Source organism: Microcaecilia unicolor, chromosome 1 (assembly GCF_901765095.1).
Source record: "Microcaecilia unicolor chromosome 1, aMicUni1.1, whole genome shotgun sequence".
NCBI classification, from domain to species: Eukaryota; Metazoa; Chordata; class Amphibia; order Gymnophiona; family Siphonopidae; genus Microcaecilia; species Microcaecilia unicolor.
Window position 1 is genome coordinate 550,673,787 of NC_044031.1, and position 23,573 is coordinate 550,697,359.

The 23,573-nt window shown below is 44.8% G+C and overlaps 1 protein-coding gene across 1 annotated transcript in view; it reads left to right on the forward strand.

The window, feature by feature from the left end:
* Positions 1 to 7,258: 7,258 nt before the first annotated feature.
* Positions 7,259 to 23,573, forward strand: part of LOC115459961 (sperm-associated antigen 1-like) — an 87,343-nt gene continuing 71,028 nt past the window's right edge. The window contains exons 1-2 of the mRNA XM_030189825.1: positions 7,259 to 7,335; positions 21,326 to 21,475. Coding sequence (XP_030045685.1) covers positions 21,336 to 21,475 — 140 coding nt within the window. The 5' untranslated portion in view covers positions 7,259 to 7,335; positions 21,326 to 21,335. The remainder of the gene's footprint in view (positions 7,336 to 21,325; positions 21,476 to 23,573) is intronic.

Here is a 23,573-nt window from a genome sequence, read left to right on the forward strand (position 1 = left end):
CAAAATCGTGACCGATCTCGGCACGTCTAAGGGCAAGAAGTTACCAGAGGTCAGGGCTCGGGCTAGTGCTCGTCCCGGTACCTCCAGAGGACGGTTTCAGGAAGCCCGTCGGTACCGCCATGGCAGGTCGGGTTCTTCTGCCCCCTCTTCCTTTAAGAGGAATTTCTCCCCCAAGCAGCATTCCTTTCGCAGAGACCGCCGTCCCGGAGGTGCTCCCTCCGGTCCTCCCCCAGGGTCTCGTACCCAATGACGGGGTATTGGTCCACGCCCCAGTGCAGATTGGAGGACGGCTGTCCTCGTTTCTGGGCGAGTGGACCACAATAACTTCAGACGCTTGGGTGCTGGAAGTCATCAGAGACGGCTACAAGCTAGAGTTCTGCCGACCCTTAAGAGACGGGTTTGTACTCTCTCCCTGCAAGTCTCCGGTCAAAGCTGTGGCAGTGCAGCAGACTTTGGACAATCTGATCCACCTGGGTGCGGTCGTTCCGGTGCCAGAAAGTCAGCATGGCAAGGGGCGTTACTCCATTTACTTTGTGGTACCAAAGAAAGGAGGTTCTGTCCGGCCTATCCTCGACCTCAAAGGGGTCAATCGGGCCTTGAAAGTGCGGCACTTTCGCATGGAGACTCTCCGCTCTGTTATAGCGGCAGTGAAGGCAGGGGAGTACCTGGCATCCTTGGACATCAAGGAAGCATACCTGCATATTCCCATCTGGCCTCCTCATCAACGCTTTCTGCGTTTTGCAGTCCTGGGCCGACACTTCCAGTTCAGAGCCCTCCCGTTCGGGTTGGCTACTGCTCCGCGGACCTTTTCCAAAGTAATGGTGGTCATAGCGGCCTTCCTGCGAAAGGAAGGAGTTCAAGTCCATCCTTATCTGGACGACTGGTTGATCCGAGCCCCCTCTTATGCAGAGTGCGGCAAAGCTGTGGACCGGGTAGTTGCTCTTTTGAGCTCCCTGGGATGGATCATCAACAGTTCCTAGTAGCCTCTCCTCTTCGGGCTTGGGACTATGTGCAGCTGTTGGGCTCTATGACGGCCACGATGGAAGTGGTGCCCTGGGCCAGGGCTCATATGAGACCGCTACAACACTCTCTGCTGCAGCGCTGGACTCCGATGTCGGAGGATTATGCGGTGCGTCTTCCCTTGGATCCAGCAGTGCGCAAGGCGCTGAGCTGGTGGATGCAGACAGACAAGTTGTCTGCGGGAATGCCTCTGGTGACCCCAGAGTGGATGGTCGTCACGACGGACGCCTCGTTGTCGGGCTGGGGAGCCCACTGCTTGGGAAGGACAGCGCAGGGGCTCTGGTCTCCTGCAGAGGAAAAGTGGTCTATCAACCTCCTGGAACTCAGAGCCATTCGGTTGGCGCTTTTGGAGTTCATCCCGGTACTGGTGTTGAAGCCTGTACGGGTCCTGTCGGACAATGCCACGGCTGTGGCCTATGTCAACCGCCAGGGAGGTACCAAGAGCGCCCCTCTAGCCAAGGAGGCTATGAGTCTATGCCAGTGGGCGGAAGCGAACCTGGAACAGCTGTCAGCGGCCCACATTGCCGGAGTCATGAATGTCAAGGCGGACTTTCTCAGTCGCCATACCTTGGAGCCCGGAGAGTGGCAGCTATCTGCTCAGGCGTTCTTGGACATCACGAAGCGCTGGGGCCAGCCGAGCCTAGATCTGATGGCGTCATCGGCCAATTGCCAAGTGCCGCGCTTCTTCAGCAGAGGACGGGACCCTCGATCCCTGGGAGTAGATGCTCTTCTCCAACAATGGCCGACACAAGAACTTCTCTATGTGTTCCCGCCCTGGCCCATGTTGGGCAGGGTGCTAGACCGGGTGGCAAAGCATCCCGGCAGGATAATCCTGGTGGGTCCGGATTGGCCCAGACGTCCCTGGTATGCGGACTTGATCAGGCTCTCAGTCGACGATCCTCTGCGGCTGCCAGTGGAGCAGGGCCTGTTACATCAGGGTCCCGTGGTGATGGAGGATCCCTCCCCCTTTGGTCTTACGGCCTGGCTATTGAGCGGCAGCGTCTGAGGAAGAAGGGCTTCTCAGACAAGGTCATCGCCACTATGCTGAGAGCGAGGAAACGCTCTACTTCTACTGCTTACGCCAGGGTTTGGCGTATCTTTGCAGCGTGGTGTGAAGCAGGCTCTCTTTCTCCTTTCACTGCTCCAATTTCTTCAGTGTTGGCGTTCCTGCAAGAAGGTCTGGACAAAGGCCTGTCGCTCAGTTCCCTTAAGGTCCAGGTAGCGGCTCTGGCTTGCTTCAGGGGCCGCCTGAAGGGTGCTTCCCTGGCTTCGCAGCCAGATGTGGTGCGCTTTCTCAAGGGGGTTAATCACCTGCGCCCTCCTCTGCACTCAGTGGTGCCTGCGTGGAATCTCAACCTGGTGCTAAGAGCATTGCAGAAGCCGCCGTTTGAACCCTTGTCAAGGGCATCTCTGAAAGACCTGACGTTGAAAGCAGTCTTTTTGGTGGCTATCACTTCAGCCAGAAGAGTTTCCGAGCTCCAGGCGCTCTCATGTCGAGAGCCTTTTCTACAGTTCACTGAGGCAGGAGTGACTATTCGCACAGTGCCTTCCTTCCTGCCCAAGATTGTTTCTCGCTTCCATGTGAATCAGCAGCTATGTCTCCCTTCCTTTCGTAGGGAGGACTACCCAGAGGAGTACTCTGCTCTTAAATATCTGGACGTGAGACGAGTCATCATCAGATACTTGGAAGTGACCAATGATTTCCGGAAGTCGGATCATCTGTTTGTCCTGTTTGCAGGTCCTCGTAAGGGTCTGCAGGCTGCTAAGCCTACAGTGGCAAGATGGGTCAAGGAAGCCATTGCAGCGGCTTATGTGGCCGCGGGGAAGGTGCCGCCTATCCAGCTGAAGGCTCACTCCACGAGAGCTCAGGCTACCTCGATGGCAGAGGCCGGATCCGTCTCCTTGGAAGAGATATGCAAGGCGGCAACTTGGGCTTCGGCTCATACATTCTCCAAGCATTACCGTTTGACTGTGGCTGCACGGGCGGAGGCCCGGTTTGGAGCTTCAGTGTTGAGGTCAGGGATTTCAATGTCCCGCCCTGGGTGAGTACTGCTTCGGTACATCCCACCAGTCTATGGATTGATCAGCTTGATGATATGGAAGGTAAAATTATGTATAATCATACCTGATAATTTTCTTTCCATTAATCATAGCTGATCAATCCATAGCCCCTCCCAGATATCTGTACTGTTTTTATTCTGGTTGCATTTCAGGTTCAAGTTTAGTCTTCAGTTACTTCAGAAAGACTTCGTGTTCAAGTTTTTTCACTTGGATTCTTCAAGAGTTAAGACGAGTTTGTGTTACAGTGAGCTGCTGCATTCCTCTCCCCTCCGTTTTACGGGGCTGGATTGAGACATAAATTCTGCCGGCACTCCCTCCCGCTTCGTGCGGCTGTAGGGCAGCTTTGTACCCCTCCCGCTTCGGCGGTGTTCGGGTCAGTCAGCTCCTCCCGCGGTTGCGGTTGCAGGATAAGCCAGATCCCCCCGCATCGGCGGGTGTGGTGTCCCTCCCCCGCTCCGCGGGGATGAGCTGGACGGATTCCCCTCCCCCACTTGTGTGGGGATGAGCTGGGTTAATTCCCCTCCCCCGTTTCGGCGGTGGTGAGCTGGGCAGAGTGTCCCTTCGTGGGTGTAATTCTCTAAGTGCTGAGTCCTGCGGATGGAGCTTTGATATCGACATACTGAGGAGTTTCCGGCAGCACATGACCACATATAGGGAGGCAAAAGTTTGCTCTCTATCTCCACCTGCTGGTAGATGGACACAACCCACCAGTCTATGGATTGATCAGCTATGATTAATGGAAAGAAAATTATCAGGTATGATTATACATAATTTTACCTTTATCATCCATTCACAGTACTAGGGAGAGTTGGAGAGGAGCAGATAAGAGGTGACCAAAAATGATTATCTCCAGGGCTTGCCTTTTTTAAGCCAAACTAACTTTAACAGCCCAGTTACTCGCCAAACTTTAACCAACAAAAGTTCTGGGACGGTAGGGTAGTATCTTTCCATTTCTGTGCAATACACACTTTGGCAGTAAGCAGTAGTATAATTAAGTCTAAATGTTCAATTCCTTTCCCGTTTATTACATGTTAGTTATATTGTACGCCACATAGATCCTTGTACCTGGGAACACGCAGTAAATCAAGTTTTATTAAAAACATAAATGTGGTGGAGGCATTCCCAGGAGAATAAAAGTAGGATCTAGACGAATGACCTGGACTGAATTGGAAATGTATGTAGTTATCTTTATTCAAAAGGTTTGAATGTGCAGACAAGTCCACCACATGTGTGCCATATCACCAAGGAAAGATCAACTTCTCCAACATAATGGAGAAGACAGTGGCTGCCATTTATGCACCCGCTGAGGTGTAAGGTAAGTAGAGTAGAGAAGACACAGTTGTGTGTTAACAAATGAGATGGATGAAAGAAAGCAGTAGGACCAATGAGTTCAAAAATGTTCAATAGATTGTTTTCCAATACGATTCTACCAAAGATCCACATATTGAAACCAATATGGTGGAATAGTTCTTTAATACATATGAAATTTGTGAGGGAGAGACTTTGAAATAAACTTAGAACAACATTAGTGGACAGGTCATGGAAATACTGAAAAAGCGAGTGGTTTTATTTTGAATGCATGATAGATATCAGAAATAGTCCTTAAATGCTCATTTAAAAATAACAGCCAAGCCTAAAGGTAACATTAGAGATCTTATATGAGAAGAAGCCAAGAGAGAAGTGATTGGACTAAAGGAGGTAGATACAGCTTTTAGGACATAAACTTTTATCCAGCTGAGAACTGAAGGTAAAAATGGGTGGTTATGTACCGCAGGGGTCCAACTGTACCTACTGTCATAAATATGTTAGAAGAATATGAGAGGTAAATGATTCTTCCACTCTAACCTAATGAGATTAAATAAAGGAGTTTATTCAACAATGAAGTGCTTTTAAGCATGCGGACCAATAATATTGCAATTTCGGTATATCAAGGCCACCCAGTTTGAAGGGAGGGGGGAGTAGATGAAACTTAAGCAGCCTTTTGTAATACCAGATAGATTGAATTATGTATAACCTTACATTGACCAAAAAAAAAAACTCCTGGGACTAGAGATAGGCAAACTTGTAAACAAGAAAAGAAGCTTTGGAAATATTGATTCTTCCCAACCAAGAAAAAAAATTAATCAGAACTCTGAATCACAATGTCTTCTCATTTTTTAGAGTGTGCAATAGTGATAGATAATTAAGGTTGTATAAGTGGTCTAAATAGTTTGAAATATATATGCTTAGATATAAAACTTATTTGATTTTTCTTGCCTCCTGGCAATTTCTTCTGCTACATTCCCAGTCCTCCCACATTTGGGGTCATCTGCTGGCTTATAGAGCTGTGCATATGGAGAATTTCTACTTGGGACACATCCTGGTGTCATGTACCTTGGTCAGACCATAAGACTCTGGAGTTCACTCTTTACTGGAGGGAAGATTGTAAATCTTTTCAGTCCACTGTCGCCTCTCCTTTTAAATCAAAAGCCACAATGGAGTGGAGTAGTGGCCTAATGGTTAGTGTAGCGGCTTGCAGACATGGGGCACTGGGTTCAATTCCCTCTGTAGTTCCATGTGACCCTGGGCAAATCACCTAGGTATAACAGCTCTAGCCTGGATACTATAGTTCCTATCAAAGTTTTGACCAAACTCACCCATAGGGTGGCTCCCTGGTACAATCCTCCTGAAAAGGCAATGTAGAAAATTAAAGAGGAAGTGGTCCAGACATAAATCTGATGAGAATAAAATGCTTTGGAGGAAAGCTATAGGGGATTATTAAAAAAAAAAAAAAAAGAGTGTAGAAGCTAAAACCCTCTCCTAGAAAACATCAGTAACTAGCCATTCTGCTAATCAATTAGCTACATATTTCAAACAAAAACTAACTAACATTAGGGGGGGGGGGGGCTAGCTATGTTGCAGCTTAAGGCCACTGATGTTCAATCTTGCTTCAAGCAGCCTAGTTCAAATGCTAGTATTGGTGCTGACTGACTGGTCCTCCTCCTTTCTGTTACCCACACATGAGACTCAAATCCTTTCTCACAAAGTATTCTTCCTCACATTGCCTTCTGGATGCTTGTCTAAGTTATTTATTAAAAACTGCACCAGTAGGATGCTTTCATTGACCTTCAAGCTCAGATCTTGTTTATGCGGACTCAAGGGGCTTTTCCTCAGCAGAAAGGTTCCATAGGTATCCCTAAGAGAACTTTGGCTTCATTGGGAACCGTTATTACATGGCTGTCGATTTATTATTTAGTTCTTATTTGTGCTACTCTGCGCTTACTTGATATTTTGTTTATGGTATTGTAACCCTTGCTTTTTGTTTTGCACCTTGAACTCAAGTATGTTCGAGGTAATGTCCGTGTATAAATGTCAAAAGAAAACAGTACACAGCAAAATAATACAATGTATTAAACTGAACAGTATTTACAGTATTCCAGAAATATATACATGTCCTTTAACAAAAGGCTCTCAGCATTAGTTCCCCAATCCAACATCGTCCTGTTGACCAAGTCAATGGTGATTTTAGCAGCAGTTACGAGGTTTATTGCTGCTGTTTTTCTACCAGCTACAATAATTTTTTATGTTGTTTTGGTAATTTCCAATTTTATTTAATAATATATATGTACATATGGGAAACTTTCAAACAAAAAAAAGCTATAAAAAAATCCACACATATGCAATCATAAGCGTTTGCTGTGTTTTATACAGAAATATCTTTGTCAGCATAAGACAAAATATAGCGCAGCACTAAATAACCACAATATTGCATTGCAAATAAGAAAGCAAGCTCTAGAGCACTGACATAACCCTCTCTACCGTCACAGACCCCCCTCCCCCACCAGTTCCCCTTACACCCCCTCCCAACATAAAGAATGAAAAATTATGGACTAATAAAATAATAGAAACTGCATCTTTGCTATTTTCAATCGCGTCCCTCAATACAGTGATAAACTCCGCCCACTGACCAGCCCACACCGTGGTCCGTCTCCTCTTATTAAACCTCCTTGAGGTAGGTGGTCACACCGACAGATTCTTATTTTCACGGGAACTCCACAGAAACTACTTCTATCCCTGCGGGATTCCCGCAAACACCGTTCCTTCCCATGCAGCTTTCTACGGTTCTTTGAGATTAGCCGCCACAGACCCCGCCATGCCGGGGAAACAGGAAGTAACGTCAGAAAAGGGCGGGACGCCAGGCTCGGCGAGAGTGGAGAAGTTGTGTCTCTTAGGAGACGGGATACAGATGAAGGAAAGCAGCCTGCGATACTGTTGGTGGGTAACCTCAGATATGAATTTGACGGGGGAGGGGGGTTGAGAGAGAGGTATTGGATCGCGGAGGGGGAGGGGAGACATGCTAGACCCAGGGGGGTAGAAGAGAGAAGGAGAGATGATAGAGACCACGGAGAGGGGAGACTGGTCCCCGAATGCGTATGCCTTCATATCTTTGCTTGTTTGTTACTCATCTGCAGATAAGTATCTTAGTATTATCCACAAAAGTAAATTAAAAAAAGGAAAGCTAAACTTTAAAATGCTTTTTTTCTATGGCTTACGTTTGTATTAAAACATATAAAAAGTATGTTTTATAGTCTTCATTGGTGTTATACTGTTCTGGCAGTGATCTCTCCACTGCCCCAGACAGTATGAAAGTTGTTGACATAACATAGAAATAAATCAGCAAACAAAAACAAAATACCTTTTATTGAATTAAATTTAATATGCTTTTGATTAGTGCTCAGAGATTCATGTGTTCTTCAAATGGAATAATCAAACTATACAAGTGGTGTGTAAGGGGGGTGTGGAGGGTTTGATGTGAGTGATAAAGTGTCAGGGAAAACAGAATTATTTCTATTAGTGTTGTGACCCTTGGTCCTGGCAGGGTAGGCGAGGTGCTCTTCTCTCAGTCTTCCGGTGTCTCCAAAAGCTTTTCTTCTGCAGGGCAAGGCACAATAGAGACACCAGCTCCTCTGTGAGGTCACAATACATCTTTCCCTGGAGGTAAAGAATGACAGGGATGGGGACAGAGCCTGTTGGTATAAACTTTGTCCCCGTGTCATTTTCTCCTTTGAAGCCTGTTAATAAACTGAACTGTTGTTTGAGTGATGCAGATGACATTTAGATTTTTTGGGAAAAACTAGCAAAATTTGCATGGGGGATCCTGTACATTCCTGCTACCAACACATCTTCTAATTTTCTATCGAAGAAAGGACTGTGGGAGACAGGAGAGAGAGACTGAATCCTGAGATTGTTGATGACTTATTATTCATCCATAGATGAAAAAATCATAATGGTGCTTCATAGGGTATATTTCTCCACCACTAGGGCATACAGAATGGTTATATTTTGTACCCCTGGACATTTATAACAGGGTGGATTAGAATTCCTTGGGGTAGTAATGTAGAAGTCGGCTATTGTTGGAAGGGTAGAGAGGGTGGTGATGGTGGGGTTATTATAGTTGCTCGTTATTGTTTTCTGTTTGTGATTTTTAAACAGTTGTACAGCAAATTGTGCCTTTTTATACTTTAATAAATAGATTTAAATATAAAATCATAAGTGTTTGAGGCTTCTGCAGATTGAGGACAGAGTCCACGGGATGGGACGGGGACAGAATCTGCAGGGACGTGGCAAAGATGGAGACAGGGCCTGCGGGAATGGGACGGGGACAAACTTTGTCCCCATGCCATTCTCTACCTGGAGGTAGGGGCGAGGAACTGGTGCTGCAATAACTCTTAACCATTTCTTACAAGGGGGTGGACATTTTGGGAAACCAGGCAAAGAATAAGGTATTTCTGAAGTTTTTGTGTTTGGGGTTTTTTTTTTAATTCCATTGGGGCTGGGTAGGGGAATAGTGAATAAGAATGAGAGAACCAGGTTTTTCAAAAAATAAGACTAGGCTTTGAACATTAGTCTGTTTAACTCAGTGTTCATATACCTCCTTCCCCTTGTCAATGGGTTTCTTCTGGAAGTGAAGCTCCCCCAAACAAGATCTCAAGGTGATGAAATAATGTGACAAGGTGGTGACCAGAACCAGAAGAGTACTAGGCTATATATAGAGAGGTGTAACCAGAAAAAGAAAGGAGGTGTTCATGCCCCTGTACAAGTCCTTGGTGAAGCTTATATTTGCATATATTGCCTAGGATATAAAAAGACTTGAAGCAGTAAAAAGGAAGGTAATGAAAATGGTATGTGATCTGCATCAAAAGATGTATAAGAAGAGGCTTGAAGATCTGAATATGTATACCCTAGAGCAGTGGACTTCACTGATTTTTAAGTTGGGGCCACTTTGAATCAGAATTAGCTGGAGGAGAGCCACCAAAATCTTCCCATGTGGGGCCACAACACAGCTGACCAGCATGTGTTAAATGACATCAATGCCCACTAGCTTGCTTTCAAACTTTTCATTGGGGGTATCTTCAAGGAGGCAGGCATTTCCAAATCGGCATTCGCTTTGTCTATTGGAAAATGCCTTGTCGTTCAAGCATGTGGCTCTTCCCACTTCTGCTTTCCTCTTTCTGTCATAAGCATGGTTCAAGAGTCAGAGAGTAATGGAGGAGAAAAACGGAATGATGGTGAAGGCTGCTCCAGAGCTGTCCAGTTAGCAGCCACCATTTGCTCCCAGGCCTTGCATTGAACAACACTGCACTAGTGGAGAGGAGGGATAGGGAAGATGTACAGATGTTTAAAACACTTGAAAGTTGTTCTACAAATGGATCTTTTCCAGAGACAGAGAAGTGGTAAAACTAGAGGACATGAATTGAAGTTGTGGGGGTAGTAGACTTAGGAGTATCATCAGGGAATACATTTTCACGGAGATAGTGATGGATATCTGGAATGCCCTCCTGGTGGAGTTGGTGGAAACATAAACAGTGATGGAAGGAAACGCAGAGGGTCCCTAAATAAAAAGAGGATGATATCATAACAAAACTTAAATGACCTCATAGATATTGATATGGTGAGCAGGAGTGGTGCTTAGATGGCAACTCCAGTTGTGAGGAACTGAGACCAATGCTGGACCAACTTCTACAATCTGTGCCCTCTGTATGGCAAGACAGATCAGGATGGGATGGAGTGAGCTTTGTACGCAACTCCAGTAGTTGGGCAGAAGGACAGTGCTGGGATGACTTCTATGATCTATGTTCCAAAAATGGCAAAGAAATATCGGGGTAAGCTATATGAATTTTATTCCACATTCATTGTTGGTTTAATCATGGATGTGACTGTTGGGCAGACTGAATGGAACATTCAGGTGTTTAACTGCCATTATCTACTATGTTACTGTGCAACCCCTACTGCTTTAAGCTATGCACTAAACTGGACTATATGTTCTCTAGGCTAAAAATAAAACAGATCCTCAGAAGCTTAGCTGAAATTGGGTGGCGGAGCAGTTGAGGGGAAGAGGGGGTGGTGGTTGGGAGGCGAGGATAGGGGTGGGCAGACTTATACAGTCTGTACCAGAGCCGGTGATGGGAGGCGGAACTGGTGGCTGGGAGGCGGGAAATACTGCTGGGCAGACTTATATGGTCTGTGCCCTGAAAAGGACAGGTACAAATTCAAGGTAAGGTATACACATATGAGTTCGTCATGGGCAGACTGGATGGACCATGCAGGTCTTTATCTGCCGTCATCTACTATGTTACTATGTTGCTTCTTGGCTGCTACAAAGCAGTTCTTGGGGAACTTTTATTCATCAGCTCCTGTTTCAGGATGGGCTGTTCCCGGAGCAGGGATCTCTCCCTGGTCCTGACTTCCCTGATGCTGTCACAGTGCCCTCCCCTGCTCTCTACTGCTTCTGGGCTACCCTAAGGACTGGGTTTCCTCTTGTGGTTTCAGGCTGCTTAATTTAACACTTCAGAGCAGAGTGGTCCTTTAAGTTTCCTTCATTTAGAGGGATATTTTCCATGGCAAGTAGAAGGGTCATGAAACAGATCACCGACAGTTTGATGTCAGGTTTCCTCCCATGAGCTTCTTACCTGTTAAAGAGAGAGTACAAGATTGTATAGGCATAAAACAGCTTACATCAGAGGGTCAGCTAACAGTCAGTTCTATTCAAAGAAATCAATAGGTTAGCAAAGATATGAAATAAATGGGACTTTGACTATTAGTTAGAGACAGATGGTTTTCAAGACAGAAAATCATGTAGTTACTGATGTCTTCTTTATTTAACTAAAACATTCTATATGCAGCATGTAAACTGGAAAAGAAAACAATTGTCAATTTCACCTTGCCTTGAGAAGTTTATTCATCTTCATAGGGCCTTTCAAGCTCAATCAAACAATTCAGTTCACATTGATTTGGCCTTCTCCTAAGGTCAGTGGAAAAGCTAAGAGTTTCACATTCCTCTCTGAGAATTTTCTAACATTTTTTTCAGACTAGAAGTGTTAACCCTAAATTTTCTAAATCCACACTTCCCAGATGAGAAAAGGAAGTTTAAAACTTTTTTGCTCTTTAGTGAGTTAAAAAAAATGTCTGTTTAAACCCTTGTAAACTGATTCTGAACAATTTAATCATTAAACTTCAAATGTCTTGGATTGTTGTGAATTCATAATAAGCTCATGGATGCAGTGGTGCAATTCCAGAAAATATTCCCACATAGAGCTTTTGCCTTGCCTTTCTCTGTGGTGGGTAATATTTATCCTTGTCGAGTTCTGGGCTGTTTGCCACATCCTTTACATTTTCTGTAAGACTGATTCAGGAGCTACCAAGCAGGCATTTTGTCAGTGGAGCTGGCATGGGCAGGAGTGAATGGCCCTAATATTTAAAAAGGAGATAAAGTAGCTTTTAAACTAAAATGGGGGAAAAAGCCGACAGGCGCTCAGGAGAGTATGGTTCAGTGTAGAGTATCCTTGAAGGATACTATTGAAAAGGACATTTAAGGAATCCCAATAGAGAGGTTTAAGCCAGGAGTGTTTAAGGGGAGAGCAGAGTAAAGGATGCAATCCTTGTCAACTTCTAATCAGTTTGTAAATGCAAAGAAAAACCACAGTTTGAAGTGTCTGAACACAAATGCTATAAGCCTAAAAAATAAGATGGGAGAGTTGGAGCATATAGCACTAAATGAAGGGGTAGACATAATAGTCATCTCAGAGACCTGGTGAAAGGAGGACAATCAATGGGACACTTTGTTAACAGGTACAAATTATATCGCAATGGTAGTGTGGATCAAATTGGTGGAGAGGGGTTGTGCTATATATTAAAGAGGAAATTGAGTCAAAATAAACATTTTACATGATACAGATAGCAGCCTGGAATCCTTATGGTTAGAAATTCCATGTGTGAAGGAAAGGCACGTACTGGTAGGGCTGTACTACTGTCCGCCAGGACAGAATGGACTGATGAAGAAATATTTATGGAAATTAGGAAAGCTGGCAAAGTGGGCAACAGCATAATAATGGGTGATTTTAATTACTTCTACAAGAATTTGTAATCTGTAGAACTTAATATCAAATTGAAAAAAAAGTTTTTGTTTCTACAATTGTCTTAAGTATCTCAAGGTATGTCTTATGTTATGTAGTGAAAACTAGTGGAGAAAGAGACCTCAGTTTGAATGCTCAAAACTTTCATAAACACTGAGGGCTCCTCCTAATCATATGTCTGAAAAAACTCCACTAGTCCCAGTAGTATTCATATGACAAAAAACAAGATACCTTTTCAAAGATACTAATTTGATTAGAGACTGTAAATTGCTATTTATAAACACACAGTACTTATCTTGGATGACTCTTCATATTCAACGAGTAAATGTCCACATATATCCCAACAGAGGAACTCTGTTTTGTCTTGACTTGGCTGCTTCAAGGGGAAAAAACTTTTTTTAAACTGTAATCCATCCAAGCACAAAATGTCAGCTGACAAGCGTCTCCACTGGCTCCTAAACACAAAATGGCTATTAGCTTCTTAAGAACGCCGATATTTAAACTCCCACATACATAGCAGAATGTCTAGGCATCTAATGTGGCAATTATGCAAATTCACAAAAAAGCTTTCCATTCGATAGCAACATTCAAGCCTTTTGACGCTACCGTTTGAAGTGTAAATATCATCTCTCTCTGTCTGAGTGATCTTCGTATATCACCTCTCCGTTCTGTGATTCTTATCTGCTCCAGTACTATACATCATAATTCTAAAAACATATGATTCTTTTCAAGAAAATGAGATACCAAAGGTTCATATGTTTTTTGAGCTTGTATACAGTGTCGATGCTAGATAAGACGAGTCTTCAAAGGGTGAGACGTCTGACTGACGTAATATAATTTGCAGGGGCACATCAACAAATATGTAACATTTTCAGACACACAGGTTGTACGGGCTGTTAAAGGATATATTTTACCAGTGTGTACATCCAAAAATTGGTTAGAAACCCACATCACTGAGCATGTTGAGCAGGAACCACAGGGACTATGATGACCGTCCTTTTGGTGGCCCCAGCTCTCGATTCCAGACTTCTGCTGCACATAACATATCCTTTAAATTATTATTTCTTTGAAAGGAAAAAGGAATCCTTAGATCTCGAAAACAAGGGTACACTTTAAGCATTGGTATATGTTTTTTTATTGCTTTCATTAGATTATTTGTAACTAAATATAATATTCACACTAATATTGTAGTGGAAGTGAATTTTAAAGATTGTTTTTCAACTCTGCCTTTGACCGACCAGTGCACTTGGGGTCTGTATTTTTGATTAGAAGTAATTCTGTTTCAAAATGATTGTTTAACTTTGATTGTGTGAAAATAAATTGGAATGTAGAAGATAAGACACAGCTCTAATTAATTTGGTATGTGAAGGGAGAGGTGGAGCCTGTTTTCGAGTTCAGACTGGCTACCTGGATTGGGAAACATGTGACCACATTCCCACAGTATGGCTTGTTTACTTAAACAGAGAAATTCTCAAGCTTCTGTAGTGTCCCACAGATCAATCCAGAGACTTGTGGGTTGTGTCCCTCTACCAGCAGGTAGAGATAGAGAGAACCTCCGAGGTTTGCTATATGTGGACCTGTGCAGCCAAGTAAACCTCAGTATGTATTCTCTCTATCTAGCAGGTGGAGGGACATCTCTGTGCAGCTCTGGTTTGATCTGGCTACTGGTGTCCTTTGGGCCTAGTTTAGCACAGTCAAGGGTTGAGTGGCTGTTTGTAGCTTCTGGTGTGCACCTGGTGGTGCCAGGTCCCTCCCGGTCACCCCCTACCTTTCCTCCGTCGTTGCCTTTCTCTCCTGAGTAAAAAAAAAAAAAAAAAGGTAAGCGTCTCTTTAAGAGACTTTGTTTTTGTTTAATCATACGGAGGAGCTAGACGGGCTGCCGAGTCTGTTTGAGGGGCAGGCATTTGTGGAGCATGTCAGTGCCTTCTGAGGCAGCTAAGCACTGCTCCTGGTGTGGGGGCCGGACAGCAGCGTCAGAGGAGTGTGAGTTGTGCCACCGTCAGCCCACAGCGGGTGTTCAGCGCGACGGGGGTTCCCCTCAGGTGTTCAGTGAGTCGGAAGCACTGGGGATAGTTTTGGCGGTTTCCTCGGGGCAGTTAGTGCAGCGCACGTCAGCGGGCGCCATTTTTTCTTCTCAGGTGCAACCAGCTCCGCACGTGGCGGTTGACAGATAGGAGGCACAGCGCGCTTCTGTGGCACAGGCTCCGATGGAGGAAAGTAATTTAGAGGGAGCAGGGGAGTCCCTTTCAGTTCCTTTTTCCCCGGATTTTGTTTTATTAATACACAATGCCTTTCTTCTGAGGAAGACAGGAGCTTCTCTTCAGGTAGCCCCGTCTCTTCCTCAGCAAACTTCTTTCCTGCCAAAATGTCCCCAGGTGGAGATTTTGGATCCAGAGGAGCTATCTGACACAGATGGCCCGATTTTGTCTCCGGGCGCTCCCTCAGAATCATTGGATTTGACAGATGAGGTCACCCTGCCTTCTGAGGAGGGGGATGACCTGACGGCTGCCCTCCTTTTTTTGCAGGGAACAGCTTCCCTCCCTGATTATTAGGACTTTTGAGGTTTTGGCCATTTCACCCCCTGAATCATCAGGGGGAACAGGTCCAGTGCCCTCTATTATGTCTGGCACCAAATGCCCACCTTGTTCCTTTCATGTGCATGAGGCCATGAAAATCCTTATTTCGGCGCAATTGGATACGCCGGACAGTGGACTTAAGGTTGCTAGAGCTATGTTGCATTTTTACACGTTGCCTGCTGCTGACTTAGACTTGCTGAAGGTTCCTACAGTGGATTCATTAATCACAGCGGTCACTAAGAAAACCATTCTCTCTGTGGAGGGTGGCACCGCACTCAAGGACCCTCAGGATCGTAAGTTGTAGACTTGCTTGAAGCTGTCCTTTGAAGTAGCGGCCCTTTCCCTGCAAGCTTCAGTTTGTGGCTCCTATGCGGCGCAGGCATGCTTATTGTGGGTACAGAAAGCCTCCTCTCCGGAGGACCTCATGGCTGTTTTGCCAGCCTTAGAGTCCAGTTTAGCGTTCCTTGTGGATCTTCTTTATGATCTTCTGAGGGCTTCGGTGAAGGAGGTTTCCCTAGCGGTCACTGCACGTCTCTGACTGTGGTTGTGACATTGGGCTGCAGACGTAGCCTCTAAGTCACGGCTGGCAAGGCTTCCTTTTAGGGGAAAGCTTTTGTTTGGGACAGACCTAGAACAGATTGTGAAGGACCTCGGTGACTCTAAGGGCCAGCGCCTCCCGGAGGACAGGTCCAAATTTGTGTGACTGGCGGGACCTAGACCTAAGTTTAGGGATACACGTCGTTACCGTCCAGGTAGCGGGGCCTCTTTTCAGAGAACAAGGTCTCAGAGACGTCAGCCCTTTCGAGTTGACAGGCGGGCCTTCCTTTCCGGTAACAGAAACCAGCCTGCAGCCAGGTCCGCCAAATGATGGGGCCCTGGTCCATCTCCAGCTGGTTATTGGGAGCAGGCTGTCCCTATTCCTGGTGGAGTGGACCAGGGTAACATCCGACGAATGGTTCTTGGAGGTTATCAGAGGCAGCTACAGGTTGGAATTGGCTCGTCCGATAATAGACTCGTTTCTGGAATCTCCTTGCAATCTCCCGCCAAAGTGCGGGCAGTTCTTCACACCCTCCTCAACTTACAACGACTGGGAGCCGTCCAGGCTGTACCTCCATCAGAAAGAGGATGCGGTCAATACTCCATTTATTTTGTGGTGCCAAGAAAGGGCGGTTCTTGGTGACCCATCCTAGATCTCAAGTTTGTCAACAGGTCCTTACGGGTTCGGCATATCTGCATGGAAACCCTCCGCTCTGTGATCACAGCAGTTCAGCCAGGGCAGTTTTTGACGTCTCTCAATCTCAAAGAGGCCTATTTACACTTTCCAATTTGGTCTCCCCACATGCGTTTTCTTCGCTTTGCAGTGCTTGGTCGTCATTTTCAATTCAAAGTGATGCCCTTCGGCCTAGCCACAGAACCTCGGATTTTTTCCAAGGTCCTTGTCGTAGTGGCGGCCTATCTCAGAAAGGAAGGGATTCAAGTCCATCCTTATCTAGACGACGGGCTTGTGCGGGCGTCTTCTTTCGAGGAGAGTCGACGGGCAACTGACAAAGTGGTCGGGTTGCTTCAATCGCTTGGTTGGGTGATCAACTTCCCAAAGTGCAGCCGTACGCCCTTCCAGACACTGGAATACTTGGGAGTGTGCTTCGATACCCGAACAGGGATAGTTTCTCTTCCTTCAGCTTGAGCACAGCAGTTGCAGGGTCAGTTGCGAGCTCTGTTCCAAACTCCAAACCCGCAGACTTGGGACTATGTACAAGTTCTGGGTTCCATGCCCTCCACCTTGGACATCGTAAAGTGGGCCAGAGCTCACATGCGCCCCCTGCAGTGGCACCTTCTGAGCTGTTGGTCTCCTCTCTCGGAGGATTACGAGGTTCAGGTGCCATGTTCGACCCGTCTGCACACAATCATGCACTGGTGGTTCATTCAAAAGAATCTGGTGTCGGGCATTCCTCTGCAAACCCCGGAATGGAAGATCGTGACCACAGATGCGTCATTGTCTAGGGGGCTCATTGCCTCCAACAGGCGGCCCAGGGCATTTGGACCTCGATGGAGGCGTCTTGGTCCATCAACCGCTTGGAGTTGCAGGCGATTTGTCTGGCCCTTCGGGAGTTTCTGTCTCTTCTCCTTGGTTGCCCAGTTCGAGTTCTGTCAGACAATGCGACAACGGTTGCTGACATGAACCGTCAGGGGGGCCCAGGAGTGCACCACTAGCGCGTGAGGCGTCCCTGATCTGCCGTTGGGCAGAGACTCATCTCTTGACGGTGGCTCATATAGTGGGGTCACAGAATGTGCAAGTGGACTTTCTCAGTCACCACCAGTTAGAGCCAGGAGAGTGGACACTCTCCTCTCTGGCCTTCGATCAGATATCTGCCTTTCGGGGGATGCCAGTGATGGACTTAATGGCCACCACATTCAATGCGAAGGTTCCCTGTTTCTTCAGCAGGGGAAGAGAGGTGGGCTCTGAAGGCATCAATGCTCTTCTACAATCTTGGCCCAGGGGCCTGCTCTATGCCTTTCCCCCGTGGCCTATGGTGGTCAGGTTACTGACTCGCATTGCCAGTCATCTCGGTCGAGTGATCCTGGTGGGCCCGGATTGACCCACACGTCCCTGGTACGTGGATATGGTCAGGCTCCTGTTCAGTCATCCTCTCCAGCTCCAGGCGCAGGACGGTCTCTTGCTGCAGGGACCAGTCATGGTGGAGGATCCCTCCCCCTTTGGTCTTATGGCCTGGCCCTAGAAAAGGGCGAAGTTGAGAGGGAAAGGGTATCTGGACGCAGTTATCACTAAGATGCTTCAGGCTCGGAAAAGATCCACCTCAATAGCTTAGTGTGGCGTACCTTCGATTCGTGGTATGTGATTTCGGGATTATCAGCGGCTTTGGCTTCGGTATCGGTTATCCTCGCTTTTCTTCAGGAGGGTGTACAGAAATCACTCTCGTTGAGTTCTCTTAAGGTGCAGGTGGCAGCTCTGGCATGCTTTAGAGGCCAGCTTCAGGGGACATCAATCGCCTCCCACCCGGATGTGGTTCATTTTTTGAGGGGCGTAAATTGGTTGCGTCCTCCGCACGTGCCAGTTCTGCCATCCTGGAACCTTAATCTAGTTCTCAAAGCGCTTCAGCGTTCTCCTTTCGAACCCTTATTGGGGATTACGGTTAAGTATCTTACCTTGAAGGCGATTTTCCTAGTAGCCATTACTTCGACTCGGAGAATTTCAGAGTTGCAGGCTCTTTCTTGCAGAGACCCCTTCCTGCGTTTTACGGAGACGGGGGTATTGATAGGACAGTTCCTTCGTTTTTGCCCAAGGTGGTTTCTCGTTTCCATTTGGGGCATCTCTGCATTTGCAGACTTTTCGCCGGGAAGATTACCCCGAGCAATTCCGGGCTCAAGGATTCTAAGCATTGGTAGATATCAAGGACACATTGAAAAGTGTGAGATAGGGGTCATGTGGTCTGTGACAGAAATCTGAATTTATGTACTTGGATTTATTAACTGCTTTTATAAACCAGTTCACCTAAGGCACTGTACAGCAGATATAGCTTGACATATGCAGCTTACATTGTGTTAACAGAATAATGATAGTAAAGTGACCAAATATAAGCATAAAATGAATGATGTAACCTTGGAGATCAGCAATTCTAGTAATAGCACTGACATACCACAGTATCAGAAGTATACTTACTAAAACAGCACAGTAGAACATTCATATAACAGAAATATGATAAATGAATACAAATAAGACAGCGTAATAGGAAGTAAGGAAGAACATTAATATAAAATAAATCTTAGTAATTACAAATGAAATAGCTTAATAGGTAGCAGAGGGGGCAAATGCATTTGAGATATATAGACAGAGAAGATGAATAGGACAAAGGCATTGACATAAATGGGTGGCTACATTGAAAGTAAATTGTATGTTTCAAGATGTGAGGCAGGTTGATCCTGATGCACAATATGTGGATAGTTAGTCACCTCAAGTATTAAAGGCTTGGGAGAAGAGCTAGGCTTTCACCTTCTTCCTGAAGTACAGGTGGCATTGTTAGGTGTATTCCCCTTCTAGAAATGAGCTGCAGAGTGTGGGGGCTTCTACCAAGATGGCTAACTGGTAGGTTTTCATCATGCGGTTTTTGTTTTTTTCCTTTAATGAAACAGTAATGCTCCTTTAGACAGGGCCAGTCTTAGCAATTGCAGGGCCCTGTGCAGACCAATTCGGTGGGGGCCCCTCCATCCTACCTAGCTCCCCCCTACCTAGCCATGCCCCTTGTTGACAAGATGTGTTTTAAAACATATTTTTTATTTCAAATAAAGACAAATCAAGCAAAACTTATACAGAAAAACTAATTGAAATTGCACAATGCAATCATAGGAAACCTTTGGGTTTAAAAAGCAAAACCATATACATGTAAGGACTGGATAAATTAATTAAAACAAATCCCCTTAATATGTAATACTTGGTAGCAGTAATGAAACGGTGATTGAATATTCACATAGCAAGCAGCCTGAGCCAACAGGTTTATTTTCCACGGAACATAATTTACTTTGTTTGAACTTGGCTGCAAATAGTGTGCTGAACTGGACAATGTTGACACATTTAGACTGACTGGATAGTTCTGCATGAAGGAAACCCTTCCCTCATTAATCAATACCTTCTCTCTGAAATAGTAGTAATAAAAAAAAAAATAAAAAGCAAGTGCATTTTTATAATATACCACTACATTCCATAAAGCAAAAGGAGCAAGTTCCCACATGCCATCTTTTTTTTTCTTTTGATGAGCATTTAAACAAAAAAAGATTAATTGAAACCTGGGGCATTTAAAATCTTTTTGAAAAAAAAAAAAGATTTTAAATGCTCCCAGGTTTCAATCTAATTCATGTTTAATGTGGGATAAAATGCCATAAATAAGTAAATAGATAGATAGAAACTCTGAATGTTGAGCACCTGATTCTCATAACATGATGTCTGTTTAGTGTCCTTTTACCAGGAGGAAAAAAATCTCTGCACAAATATAATAGTACTAGGGTGTCCCTTTAACCAGCCCCTCCAAATGACACACTGATTACAATTTACTACTCTATTTATTACACGTCTCCTGTATACAGTCCGTATGCACAAGCTGGCATGTTTGAAAATCTAAGTGTGATTAAATTAAAATTCCACCACCAATAAAGAAAGTCAAAGTGGATGCAGCAGCCTGAGTGCACAGGGATCCAGCTGCTCGAGAAGGGGAAACAGATATTACCTTGATTTTATTTATTTATTTTTACAGTATCCTCCCCTCCCTCCCACCCACCTACCTACCTATTCCAGACCTCCTCCCTGGTCCCTCATGCCGCAGGGTGCCCGCCCGGCACATACCTGAAGCCACCCTGGTGATCTAGTGGAGTCTTCAGGGCAGGAAAGATCCCAGGTCTTTCCTGCCCATTGCCGGTGCTGACCCTCTTGCTGCCGTATCTTCTTTAAAATGGTTGCCAAGACTTCCAGCAGCGGCCTCGCAAGACTTCAGCTGAAGTCCCTAGAGGCCACCACTGGAATTCTCGGCAGCCATTTTTAAAGAGCGATGCTGCAGCAAGAGGGATCTTTCCTGCCCCTATGGCTCCACTAGACCACCAGGGTGGCTTCAGGTATGTGTGCCGGGAGGGCACCCTGCGGCTCGGGAGAGGAGAGGCAAAGCAGTCAGATCACGGCCTGTGCATAAAGGAGACGGCAATAACAGGAAGTGGGAGGGAGCGTCACGGGTTCCCTGGAAGCGCGAGGCCCTGTGCGACAGCCCTGTCACCCCTGCCTAAGATTGGCCCTGCCTTTAGAGCACTAGGGGCCTCAAAATATGTAGAGAACTAACACATTCTTTAGGTACTGTTTGCCCATTTTGTTTGAGGGCTTTGAAAATCAAAGACAGTTTGAAATTTGGCTCTATGGGGTACTGGTAGCCAGTGCAGTTTTTGCAGGGTGTGATATCATGCTGCAGCATTCTGAATTAGTTGGAGCTAGTGCAAACTCTTCTTGGTTTGATCAGTATACAAGACATTACAGTAATCTAGCTGTGACATTACCAAGGCATGTACCACTGTGAACAGACTTATATTCTCAATATAGGGAAAGAGACTTAAGTTGAGTGAATAATTCAAAAGTTATTAGATGAGGACATATTTATGTGGTAGGGGGAGGGGAAGAAAAAAAAGACATGATGATTTTATCAGAATACCACAGGTAATGGTTTAGAAGATTCCTTTTTGCAATTTAAAGTTCAGTCAGGCTTATGAATGTTTTGTTTTCCTTAGGTTTTAAACTATGAGTGCTCAAGAAGTCTCGTCATTATTGAACTGTGGAACAACAAAAACCTTTCATATTCCCATTGATCATCTTGACTACACCTTTATTGAAAAATGTACTGATGTTAAGCACTTGGAAAAGATTTTGAGGATACTGAGGTAGCTATTTCCTGTTATATTACAATGTATGTATTACATAGTAAAGGGTTTATAATTTGTAATGGCCTGAGGCTACTCTTATCTAAACAGGTCATATAGCTAATCCAGTTGGTCAACATAACACAGCAGCAGCACTAAGTATTCTTACTATGCACTATAGTGTTTGTGCTCTCTACTGCCAAGGGTAGGTGGGAGGACCAGTACTTGGTGGAGGTAAAATTCCTGGATGTAATAAATAACTTTCTTTTGAAGCAACTGGCCAAGGAACTGACAAGAGGGAAGCTATTTTAAATCTAGTCTTTAATGGAATGCAGGGCATAGTACAAGATGTAACAGTGTTGGGTCTGCTGGGAAACAGTGTTCACAACATGATCAAATCTGAGCTGGTATCTGGAGTGAAGTCACTAAGGAAAACTAGAGGGGCAGCATTTAGCTTTTGAAAGGGTGACTATGATAAAATGAGGAAAATGTTTAAAAAGAAGTTAAAAGGATCAGCTGCAAAAGTTAGGACTTTCAAAACAAAGCATTTGTATTTAAAAATCACAAATACTTGTGTGTTAAAAGCTCATGATTGAGAAAGTCTGCAAAGGGCTTCAAAAATTTCTTATTACCAAAACTAACAGGCCTCAAAGCTGTCCCAGCATAATGTGGCATAAACCAAAACAGCGTCTCTCGCTTCCTAATGCAGTCCAAATGTTAATATCATCAGCCTTAAGATCACTAATCCAGGAAAAAGAGAGCAGTGTCAAAACTCCCTTACCTGAAGAAAAATAAACTGTCACACAACAAGATAACAAGGATCAGTTATACCATGTAAAAAATAGAGCTATCTGAAATAAACAATGGTATATGTAATTGTAATGTGGAAATACAGGGACCATAGGTAGTTTTCAAAAATACAGAGGAAAAGACCTCATAACAACCAAGAGCAACAATTTTTAGGCTCTCTTAATTTGCGGTCACTTTTAATGTGACTGGTCAACAAGTAATCAATGGTCAGAAAAAAACCTCCCAAGGAAAAATCTTGTTTAGTAGATTCAAAAATACACAAAACTTTAATTGTCCTTAATCATATCTACCAAACAATCATATATCAAAATAATGCCAATTGTCTTATTTATAATAATGCAGATGAAATAAGGTACTTAACTTGAGATGCACACAAATGGCATAGCTGTTTCATTGACTGTTGTCTGTAGTGCAGTTCCAATGGATCAAAGATTTAAATGTCCAGTCTTCAAAATCGATAAAGGCAATTATTTTCGTTGCTGTATAGCATTTAAATTTTTCTCAACATTAGGCTGGGGTTTCGCAACGGCTTCTTCTGGAGACCCAAAAAACCTGCAAAAAAAAAAAAAGCCTAAACATTTGCCATCTATTGGGCTCATTTCGAAAGAGATAAATGTCCAAAAAAATAGTCTAAAAAGCACGTGGATGAATATCTCTCAGAAGAACATCCAAAGCATATAATCAAACAAAAGAAAAAAATGGTTTAAATCGCTAGTATGTTTAGAGTAAGATGTCTCCAGAGGGGGCGTTTAATATTCATGACTTGGGCGGTCTTATGGAATGAACGTCTCCAGCACATAAACAGATAGCAAAACGATTTTCCTGCGGCAGAGAAAAAGAAAGAAAGGAATTAGACCCGATATAAAAGTGTTTGAGGTAAGAGAAAAGCTGTGTTTAGACCCATTTCCGAATTGGTGGAGTTGGAGAGTGGAGGAATTGTCAGTTTGAGAGAAAGTTAAGAGTGAGTGTGAGGTGGTAGTTGTTGATGGTGGTTTTCACTAGGTTGTAGGAAGAGGTGTGCACACTGGTATGTCTGTGGTTAGTGGGTTGTGCCTGTGGTGGTGGGATATGGATGCATTGAAGGAGGAGAATTTGGAGGGGAGGCCCCAGAGTAGATACACACAAATCGGGAGATGGCCAGCCATCTCCTGAAGCCGGCAAAATCGATTTTCGCTGGCTTCAACTGCTTTCCGTCACAGGGCCGGCCAAAGTTAAAGGGTGTGTTTTGGCAAGGTATGGAAGGCGGGACGGGGGCATGGTTACGAGATGGCTGGCCCTGACGAGCACTTGGCCGGCTTCACTTGGTCCC